The 11,754-nt window shown below is 41.8% G+C and overlaps 1 protein-coding gene across 1 annotated transcript; it reads left to right on the top strand.

The window, feature by feature from the left end:
• Positions 1 to 10,505, top strand: LOC102716797 (formin-like protein 5). Its single transcript, XM_040525732.1, has 18 exons — positions 1 to 422; positions 1,085 to 1,785; positions 1,860 to 2,078; positions 2,286 to 4,888; positions 5,159 to 5,285; positions 5,456 to 5,527; positions 5,613 to 5,711; positions 5,789 to 5,830; positions 6,895 to 7,026; positions 7,123 to 7,204; positions 7,643 to 7,737; positions 8,132 to 8,203; positions 8,296 to 8,412; positions 8,927 to 8,995; positions 9,085 to 9,151; positions 9,518 to 9,657; positions 9,743 to 9,992; positions 10,077 to 10,505. Exons 1-17 carry the CDS (start codon positions 350 to 352, stop codon positions 9,830 to 9,832), a joined length of 4,800 nt encoding a protein of 1,599 aa, XP_040381666.1. The 5' UTR covers positions 1 to 349; the 3' UTR covers positions 9,833 to 9,992; positions 10,077 to 10,505.
• The last annotated feature ends 1,249 nt before the right edge of the window (positions 10,506 to 11,754 follow it).

Raw genomic sequence — 11,754 nt, 5'->3', positions numbered from 1 at the left:
AAAGCGAGCAGGAGGAGGCAGTAGAGAGGAAGCGAAGTCCCAATCCCACGGTGCGTCCTCTCTCCACGCTCACCACCGCCGCGCTGCCGGGAGCGCGCGCGGCCGCGGGGAACCCTAGGCGGACGGCGGTGGGGGAGCCGGTCCCGAGATCCTCGGAGTGGGGCGCGCGGGCGGCGCGCCCTCGCCTGAGCTGGCCGGCGGGCGGCGGGTGGGGCCCCCATGCCTTTGGCGCCCCGATCGGAGCCGATCGGTGGCCGCGTGAGGCGTCGGAGCAGCTCGCGCGGCGCGGAGGGCGAGGAGTCGGCGGCGGCGGCGGCGGCGGCGGAGGAGGAGGAGGAGGGGGAGGAGGATGGCGCTCTTCCGCAAGTTCTTCCTGAAGAAGACGCCGGATCGGCTGCTCGAGATCTCCGAGCGAGTCTATGGTATAATGCCCTGGGCTCTGGATGGAATTGGGCTTGTGGGGTGTGAGATTTGCGGGGGAGCCTCTTGTTCCGAGGGGGATTTGTGGCTTTGGAGTCCTTGGGGGTCCGAATTTTGGGAAGGTTTTGCTTTCTGGGTGTTGATTTAAGCGGGAATTTAGGGCATGCGCAGAGCATGAGCGTTATATTTAGTAATTTTCGAGTTAGATTCTGGGTCATGCATTTGGTCTGATTCTGGGTTTGCATGTGGTCAATAATCCTTAGATTTAGCTCCATTTGGCTTAAATCTCCTCCTTTATTTGTTTCCTTCTATGAATCTGGCGTGGTTGTCGGAGTTTTGCTCTGTACAATGCTTTGGGTTCAACTGCATTTAGCTTAAATCGGCCATAGACCCATAGTCATATCCTGCCTGGATGTTCACATGGTCAATTTCTAGTTACTTTAGTATTCAATTATAATGGTGTAGTTATCCATTGAAACCACCTGGATCAAATACTTCAAATCATATGGAAATACTAGTTTTAGCACGCTTGCAGTGTGAACTGAAAAATCAAGATGTGCAAGCCTTTTAGTGTTAGATGTGCTTTCCATTTTTTTAATTGTATATTAAGGATGAAAAGTTGCTTATATCAGTTTCGCCTAATCTCCATTAACACATGTTTCAGTATTCGACTGCTGCTTCTCAACTGATGCCATGGGTGAGGATGAGTACAGGGATTATTTGAGTGGCATTGTTGCGCAGCTGCAGGACTACTTTCCAGATGCATCTTTCATGGTGTCCAATTTCTGGTCTGGGGACAAGAGGAGCCGGATTTCAGATATCCTGTCGGAATATGACATGACAGTTATGGACTACCCGCAGCAATATGAAGGATGCCCGCTGCTTCAGCTTGAGATGATCCATCATTTCTTGAAATCTTGTGAAAATTGGTTATCAGTGGAAGGACAGCACAACATGCTTTTGATGCACTGTGAAAGAGGGGGATGGCCAGTGCTTGCATTTATGTTGGCTGGACTGCTGCTATATAGGAAAACATACACTGGTGAGCAGAAGACTCTAGAGATGGTTTATAAACAGGCTCGCAGGGATTTTATACAACAATTCTTTCCATTGAATCCTCAGTCTTCTCATATGAGATATTTGCACTATATAACAAGACAAGGAAGTGGTCCAGAATGGCCTCCTATTAGCCGGCCCCTCATCTTGGATTCAGTAATTCTCCACGTTGTTCCGAGGTTTGATGCGGAAGGGGGTTGTAGGCCATATTTGCGCGTACACGGGCAAGATTCAAGTCCTGGTAACAAGAGTTCAAAGATCCTTTATGAGATGCCAAAGACTAAGAAACATCTCCAGCGTTATGGGCAGGTAATGCTTATTCCTAACTTGTGGAATGATGTATCATCATCCCAAACCAGCTCTGAAAAATGTTTGCAATGCAGGGGGAAGTCCCGGTAAAAGTTGGTGCCTTTTGCCGCGTTCAAGGAGATGTGGTTCTTGAGTGCATTCACATTGGTGATAACCTTGAGCACGAGGAGACAATGTTTAGGGTCATGTTCAACACTGCATTCATTCAATCCGACATCCTTGGTCTGAATCGCGATGATATTGATGTGTCATGGAATGCTAATAATCAGTTCCCAAGGGACTTCCGAGTTGAGGTAATAAATTCAATGGCATGCATACTTTTCTTTCAATGGACTAGATACTAATGAATCTGGACATATATACAAAACATATACATTTATTTATAGATGAATCTAGGGAAAATAAAAACATCTTATAACATGAAACGGAGGGAGTATTTTGTTTCTTTAGTGTTCCGTATGGACAATGAATCTAAAACAGAGTGCCTTTTTCTGAACCAGGTAGTCTTTTCGGACCCTGGTTCTTTCAAGCCTGCTGCTGCTACTGTGGAGGAGTTGGATGATGATGGAGATGAGACTGATGTTGCTTCAGTTGATACGGGAGAGGAGTTTTATGAAGCAGAGGAGGACTGGCATGATGCTAGAAGAGATCCAGAAACACAGTCAATTGATAGTAGAACATCAGTGGGTGATGCAGAATTGGATGGTGGAGTGTCAAGTGAAGAAAGTGGAAGCCTAGAGAAGCACCGGGCCGATGAGGATGTGAAGATAGTCATCTCCCAGAATTTGGGTTACATGAATGATAGACCAGAAAGTGCACCTGCAGTAAGTTTGGGAAACCCTGGAGGTTTGCAGCAGGCGTGTGAGAATCAGGAGAAGTCCAAATTAAGCAACCAAAGTGACCAGGAGGACAATGCTGTGCAGGACATACAAGTGGTTGCTGCATCTGTAGATTCAGAAGGGCAGAAGGAGGACATGAAAGGTGTAATTGCACAAACTCTAGTCACCACAGTAGATCCAAGTTGCAGTGATGAAGTTCAGTGCCAGCCAGACAAATCTGCAAAAGCCTTGAAATACCCTGATTTGGACTATACTGGATTCAACTCTCCTAGAACTTTGTCTAGTGTGGATGAGGATACCTGCCTGGGAACTATATCAAATGGAGGACTGCAGAATGCTGATGTCAAGATTATTACTGAGAGCACAGTAATCGTGGACAATGAGCTGGTGGTCTATGAAGAGAAAACTATAGTTGATAATGGAAATCTAATGCAGGAAGTGAAAAATGTTGTCAATGAAGAGAGCGCTATATCTAAATTAGATAGATCTGTTATTGAGAGCATGGACTCGCAAGATAACAGTAATCACAAGATGGAGGTCGCTAAACCTGCTGACACATCTGATAGCAAAATGGAGCAAACTAATCTGAAATCTGAGCTTGAAGATGTCATATCTCTGAAGAAAACCACTGTGCAGAGCAGCATTGTTGCGTTGCCAGCCAGTGAAATAGCAACAAAAGTCAAAATAAAGAGAGAAGAGTCTGGTGGCAGACGAGATGTGGGCATATCTCTTCCTCAAAGTAAAATAGAAGCTAGGGCTAAGAGCCCACGGATAAGCAACGACAGAAGGCAAATACCTAACAAAGTTGTACCCTCGAAGAAGATGCCACTAGACAATGAACCTGAGCCAGTTTTATTGGAAGAAAAGCTAGGCAATAGCGAACAATCGGAAGAACAATCAATGGCAGTCAAACCTAAGACAATACGCAGATGGGTTTCACCCAATAAAGAATCTGAAAGTACCTCTGTGCATAGGCCATCTCATCCTCCATCCAGATATGATAGTTCTCCGGCTGCACTAGCTATCCATTCCGTGCATACAAATAACAAATTCAATGCCGGCAAAGATGCATCTTTGGTATCATCAGGTGCACAAGCTGCAGCTCATACTCCACCTCCACCTCCACCTCCACCACCTCCATCATTTGCTTCTTCAAGTTCCTTATCAAATCATTTGGGGTCAGCTACAAAGCAGCAGCCACCACCACCGCCACCACCTCCTCCTCCTCCGGCTTCATCATGCTTGTCAAGCATTCCTCCCCCTCCCCCTCCACCTATGTCTTTTGGGGCACAAACACGAACTTTTGCCCCTCCCCCTCCACCCCCTCCTCCACCTCCTAGGTCAGGTGTTGGTGGAAATGCTCCACCTGCACCTCCTCCCCCGCCTCTACAGTCAAATGTTTATGCTATTTCTCCACCTCCACCACCGCCACCACCTCCAGCACTGAGGCCAAGTTCAGGCGCTCCATCCCCATCCCCACCACCACCCCCACCACCACCTCCCACGGCTCCATCCTCTCGAACATTTTCAAGTGCTCCTCCACCACCACCTCCACCGTTACGGTCCGCTCCTCCTCCACCACCGCCGCCGCCAATCTCGCATTTTAATGCTCCACCGCCTCCAACAACACGTTCTAATGCCCCTCCTCCGCCGCCGCCACCGCCTATCACACGTTCAGGACTGCCACCTCCGCCCCCTGGCCCTCCACCTCCTCCACCACCTCCAGGTGCACATCCAGGTCCTCCACCTCCTCCACCACCTCCAGGTGCACGTCCTGGTCCTCCACCACCTCCACCCCCTCCAGGTGGTCACCCAGGTCCTCCACCACCTCCGCCTCCACCAGGTGGTCGCTCAAGTGCTCCACCTCCTCCACCCCCTCCAGGTGGTCGTGCAAGTGCACCACCTCCTCCGCCCCCTCCAGGCACACGTCCGGGAGCTCCACCTCCCCCACCTCCGCCTGGAGCTGGTGGGAGAGCACCACCACCACCACCTGCTCCTGGGGGAAGGCTTGGTGGTCCTCCACCTCCTCCTCCAGGTGGGCGTGCACCAGCTCCTCCTAGAGGACCAGGAGCACCACCACCTCCAGGAGGCAATCCTAGTGCTTTATTAGGTAGAGGACGTGGGGCAATACGTGCTTCGGGATCAGGTTTTGGGGCTGCAGCTGCACGGAAATCAACATTAAAGCCATTGCATTGGATCAAAGTGACAAGGGCTATGCAAGGAAGTCTATGGGAAGAATTACAGCGAAATGATGACTCACAAAGGTATATCCTTTTGATTAAAATTCTTCCTCCGCTTTGACTATGCTTATTGATACATGTACATTAATTTCAATGATGTGATTGCTGTAAGGCTGAATCCAGGATTTGTAAATACTTTGGTAGCCATGATTGTAGCATTGAATTTTCTACAGTTCAGTTGCTAATAATCTCATACAATACTATTCGACAAAAACCGGTTAAATGCCTAAATATTTTTTATGCTTATTTTACTAGGTTTTGCCTTCGTAATGTTTGTGAATTTGTTTTCTGCAGTGTTTCGGAGTTCGATTTGTCAGAACTGGAAAGCCTATTTCCAGCAGCTGTTCCAAAATTGGATGACAGCTCTAAATCTGACTCACGCCGAAAATCTCTTGGTTCAAAGCCAGAAAAAGTTCACCTAGTAAGTACATGCTAATATTAATTTCCTTAGACTTGTAGGACATTCAAGTTATGACAGATGTGTTACACAGTCTCATTATCATAGCACAAAACTATGCAGACAGTCTCAAGAAAGTTATTAGACTTTCTTAATTACCATGTTACAGTAGTCTAACACTTCTGTGTGATTAGATTGAGTTGAGGAGGGCAAACAACACAGAGATCATGCTGACAAAAGTGAAGATGCCACTGCCAGATTTGGTGGTAATTATCTTATAAAAACCATCAAAGATATTGGTTTTTTATGCCATGATTGATTGTTGATATCTTAATGGCCAAAATTCTCTAGAGTGCGGCATTGGCTTTAGACCAATCTACCTTGGATGTTGATCAAGTGGAGAATCTCATAAAGTTCTGTCCTACGAAAGAAGAAATGGAACTTCTCAAGGTAATACAATGTTTTGGCCTTCTTGTGATCTCGTTTTTATACCATGTTGTCTTATTATCTCCTTTTTTTCTTGTCAGAATTACACTGGAGATAAAGAAAATCTCGGTAAATGTGAACAGGTAATGGTTACTTGCCATCTAGTGGTTCTCTCTCTCTCTCTCTCTCTCTTTCTCTCTCTCTCTCTCTCTCTCTCTTTCTCTCTCTCTCTCTCTCTCTATATATATATATATATATATATATATATAATAGGGTGGTACCAGATTACTGGAAGTCTTAATTGGCAATTTTAGAATGGAATAATGGTCAGAGTTTAAATATCCATAAAATAACCTTCCATTACCTCTGTTTGATCGCCAAATTTGGTGTTGTGATTTGTGAACATGGATTGAAACACATGGTGAAAACCGCTTAGAAGAGGTCATATGGTATGCCTCAGGAATAAACAGGCAATTTGGTATAGTAGAAAAAGAGCACCACAGCTTGAGAAAAGCAGAACACAGCAAATATAGATGGCATAGTAAGCCGATGGTAAATTATTTTTAAAGGGTAGGAAATAGGGTGAGGAAAACCTTTTTTAGCTCTTACTTCTATAGAGAGTGAGCATGGCTTAAGGATAAACTCACACGGGAGTAGAAAGGTGCACAGTTAGAGGAAGACTGCAACACCTACAGTCTACAGAGAAAGATGGAAGAATCAGAGGCTAAATTCATGAAATACTTGTTTAAAGCCATGAATGAATCTCCTACTGTATAAATATATAATCATAATAAATAGTACTAAAGGATAAGATGACAACTAAATAACTTAACTACTAATAACCAATACTACCTCCGTTCCATATTGTACGACCCGTTCCATATTGTACGACTTTCTAGCCTTGCCTAAATTCATCAATTGATGAATGTATATGATTTATATATATGTCTAGATTTATTAACATCCATATGAATCTAGGCAATGCTAGAAAGTCTTACATTGTGAAACGGAGGGAGTAGTTATTTATTCTCTTCGTTGTTTATCTTTGGGTTTACATTTGTTGCTGCTATGTATGTGATGGCCTGACCAGCCCACACCCACAAACAACATTTATGGGAGTCTTCAACATTTTGAGTTCTAAAGTAAAATGATCTTGTGTTGTGTACATTTATGCTACCTTGTTTGAACAATTGTTTCCCTGTTGCAGTTCTTCCTAGAATTGATGAAAGTGCCACGAATGGAGTCAAAACTGCGGGTGTTCTCCTTCAAGATCCAGTTTGGTTCACAAGTTGCAGATCTTCAAAAAAGTTTGAACACCATAGACTCTTCATGTGATGAGGTTGATTTTGAATCAGGATTAGTGTTTTTCAATTGATCTTGTTTGTTATGCAATACTAAGTCTTACTGTTTTCCTAACAAATATTTGCATTATCAGATTCGAAGTTCTCTCAAGTTAAAAGAAATCATGAAGAAAATTCTCCTCCTTGGGAATACGTTGAACCAGGGTACTGCTAGAGGTACAAGAGCTGCATTTTATCTGTTATCCTATTTAGTTGGCTGTAATTCATTACCTTACAAAATGCAGCTGCATTTATGTCTACTAGCTCTGTGATTTTACTGGCTTCTTACAATGCAGAAATGACATTGAGGTTTTTCTGTAACATGTCTTAATCTCGCGAATAGGAATCTTATTGACAAGAACAGTAACATAGCATTATGTTGGAATAATTAGGATCAGTTTGGTTGATCATTCCTCTATTTCTTTTGGAGTATATGGAACATCCTAGTTTTTGAAGAAACCACTGTAATGCCACCGATGTGTTTAGTTTAAGTCAATTGTCACCACCATAAATACTGGAGTATCAGTAGAAATACTGATGGCTTTGCTTGTTCTTCTAAAGTTCATGATGATGATTACACCTTGGATGATTTCACATTTGTCGGTTTGCTTACAGGTGCTGCAGTTGGCTTCCGGTTGGACAGTCTTCTAAAACTAACAGATACTCGAGCAACAAACAATAAGATGACACTTATGCACTACCTCTGCAAGGTATGCCTTTCACAACTCCTGTTCTGCTGAGTTGTCAAAAGTGGGCATGGTAGCTTTTCACCAATAGGTTGTCTGCTTTACCGTAAATCAAGTTTACTGCGTCAAATAATTGTATTCATATCAGGTCCCTGAAGTGTTGATTTATTTGATGGTGGAACCTGTGATTTGCATGTTTTGTTGTAAGCAAATATATATGTATGATGATGCACTTCAACTTAGTTTACTCCATGACAGGGTGATATATGCTACATTCTCCATTGCCTTATAGTTTGAGTATTTGGCCATAAGCCCATAACCTCTTTTTAGTCCTGGTTAAGTTTACTGTTGCCTGAGTTAAATGATTTTACATCAGTTTCTATCTTGCATACACCCTAACAGAAATGAGTAATATCAGGTGCTTGCTGCAAAATCACCACATCTTCTGAACTTCCATGTGGATCTTGTTAGTTTAGAAGCTACATCAAAGGTTCGAGTTTTCTCTTTCTGTTCTATCAATTTTGTAGCATGTATTTACTTTTGAGATGTATATTTTGTTCTAATCAGTTTTTGCCTGAACAGATACAACTTAAAATGCTGGCAGAAGAAATGCAAGCGGTTAGTAAAGGGCTGGAAAAAGTTCAGCTTGAGTATGATGCTTCAGAAAGTGATGGTCCAGTATCTGAGATTTTTCGTAAGGTCAAGGATCTACCTCATTTAAACTTATTTCTGACATATTCAAATGATATATAGTTCTTTTCAGTGGATTACACTACCTGTGGTGACTAAAATGAGTAATATCTTCCCCAGAAATTCGACGAGAATGTTAGCCAGGCCTGCTGACAGTACATCAATTTTTGTTGGTTTTATGGTTGTCATCTAGATGTGCTTCTCAGACAACAGTACAACAGTTTTACTGGGACATGCCAAAATGAGGATAACGAAAATATAACAGACAATAATAAAAGAGCCTTTATTGATGACATACTCTTGTATACACTTGTTATTCAAGATAAATGTACACCTCTGATATATATTGGGTGGGAGGGAGGGAGGGAGGGACATCACCTGTGTTACTGATATACCCACTGTTTCAATCAATCTGACATGCTTACTTGATTAAAAGTTATTTTCTGTGTGTAAAGCTGAAGAATAAAGGTTGTTTGAAATCTCATCTCATTGGTCCTAAACCTGTATTGTTTGCACTGTTCAGAAACTGAAGGAATTCACTGACAATGCTGGAGCTGATGTGCAATCTTTGTCTTCATTATTTTCTGAAGTGGTATGTTTGTTTTCTTTTCTATGAAGGCATACATGCTATTTACCCTACATTCCTTATGGCCTTGAATATTTGTTACACTATTATCTCAGGGAAAAAAGGCTGACGCACTCATTAAATATTTTGGTGAAGATCCTGTTCGATGCCCATTTGAGCAAGGTATAATGTTAATTTTTTTGTATCTGGGTAATTTTTTATTTTTTAATGAACAAATGATGTTCTAAGGTTGTGGATTCAGCAACTTTTTGTAACTACCTGTGAAGGCTCAAATATTGTCGATGTGAGCATCCATTACTATAAGCATAAACACACTATCATGAAAAACATTCTTATTTAAAATGTTTCAACCCATAGTTTCATAAATATGTAATACTTGCAAATGCTTGATGTAATTTAGGATGAATCACTTTTGTCAGTTTGCAGCTGATTGAGCATATCTTCTGCAATTTATAGCATCAATATATGTTTTTGCTTGTTATGCTATGTTTTGCTGCTTAATTGTTTATGTTGATCATGATGCTGCAGTTATCACTACGCTCTTAACATTTGTAACAATGTTTCGGAAAGCACATGAAGAGAACCGCAAGCAAGCTGAGCTTGATAGGAAAAGGGCTGAAAAAGAGGCAGAAGCAGAAAAGACTAAAGCACAGTTGGCTAGTAAAAATGTATTGATCCTTGATTTATATCTTTGGCAAGTTTAGCCAACCTCATATATTCATCATATTTATAAATTTCAAAATGTGCTCACAGGACTCTAAACCATCAAATCCAAGCCGACAAGCAAAACAAACGTTAGATAAAACAAGAGCGGCAAGCAGACGAGTAAAAGATACAGGATGATCCCACCCGTCCAAGTCTTATGTGCTTCTGATCTGCATGCTGGGCGAATGCATGACCTGCTCGATGCACGGGGTGGGCAAGAAAAGTTTGTGTGAATGATGCAGTCATCAATGGGAACAGCATGGCTGCAGCATAGCAACTGTAAATGATGCCCTCTACGGTAATGCAGACATATCTTTGTTGCTCAAGTATATACACTGGTAAATGATTCGGGTGGCGTTCTGACAAAAGTTTCTTATTGCAGTTCGCACCAGCGACGGCCGTTTTTTTTTCACGTCGGCCAGCAGGGCCCAGTGCTAACTTCCGACTGCTGTAAAGAAACTAACACTAACAGCAATGCTAACTCCATTCGTTTTTCTCTTGGTTTTTTATGTTGTCCATTCTTTCTAACCCCATGGCAAAGTGCAGCCAATGCTTCAGAAGAAGTACAGCTGGGTAGCTAGGTAGGAATTGTACAAACAGGAATAGGGAAAATGTAGGGGGAACCTTGTGGAATCGGAGAAAGTGTAGCTGGGATCTATACGAGATGTAAACTTGCGTGTGCTTCACTAATATTTTCTTTTAGTGGATGTACCAAGTTTTCCATGATTAATGAATGTATCAGCTTCACCCTTGCTTGTGCAGCCATTCGTGCTGTTTCTGCTTCCCTAATTACTGTTTTAATGGACATCTGGAAAGAAGTAGCAATTAGCAAAGAGAGTTGAGTGAAGCTATGAGAATGAGGTGTGCTTACTATTCTCCTGATAAGAATGAGAACTGACCTTAAACGCTTGCCGCTTCTAGTTTAGCTGTATAATTTTATCAACACATGTACCACAAATTAGGTTAAGCTGCGGATTTGTTGTGCTACTTAACCAAGTACTCCCATGAGTTCGTTCAAACTTGAAAGTAATTGACTAGGGTAAGTAAAAAGAAAGTCTCCCATCTAATGCATTCTTGAGCAAAATGCCCACCACTAGCTAGCTTAATATGATAGGTAAACGATACTACTCTAGTTTCTTTCGATGATATGGATCATGTAGTTGAGTATGCTCGGTAGTAACTACTTATTCACTCGGTCCCACAAAAAACCAATTCTTTTATTTTCATGTCTAGCGTTTGACCACCCGTTTTATTTAAATTTTTTTAAGAAATTATAAAAAAATTTAGTTACACATAAATTACTATTCATGATTTATCATTTAATAAAAATAAAAATATTAATTGTAATTTTTTTCAAATAAGACGAAGAGTCAAACATTGTAAATAAAAAGTGAAAGATTGATTTATTTTGGGACAGAGTGAGTACATAGCTAGTGAAAAGAAAAATTCTAAATGTCACATTAGACATTTGGCTGGATGTTGGAAGGGGTGTTCGAATACGAATGGAAAAAAATGAATTCGATAGTTCGCCTGAAAACCGCAAGAGAATCTTTTAAACCTAATTAATTCGTCATTAGCACATGTGATTACTGTAGCACTTATAGCTAATCATGGACTAAGCAGCCTTTAAAAATCGTCTAACGATTTCTCTCCTAAATGTTTAGTTTTTTTATCTATATTTAATATTTTATTTAGATGTTCAAATATTCGTTGCGACGTTTTTAGAAAAAAAAATAGGAACTAAGCGAGCATTTAGATCGACAGAGGCCCTGGCGGTGGCGGAGAGAAGATATGATCTGTCCCGGTCCTATCTCGAACCTTGGCCGTTCAAATCTTATCGGAAGGTTGGATCGCTACCATTGCCAGCAATCCTATAGGTCCCTCTTATTAAATAGTGCCATATACATAGGGGTTAAAAGCGAAGACATCCGTCCATCATCTTTATCACACCTCATATAAAACGATAGTTTTTAGAAAACCCAGAAAAAATTAAGTGTTTTCTAAAAACCTTTTATTTTCTTCGTCTCTTTTTTTATACACGTGTGCACTCCATCATTGGT

This window comes from Oryza brachyantha, chromosome 7 (assembly GCF_000231095.2).
Source record: "Oryza brachyantha chromosome 7, ObraRS2, whole genome shotgun sequence".
Lineage (NCBI taxonomy): Eukaryota > Viridiplantae > Streptophyta > Magnoliopsida > Poales > Poaceae > Oryza > Oryza brachyantha.
Note: the sequence above shows the minus strand (reverse complement) of the source record. Positions and strands in the feature narration are given on the sequence as shown.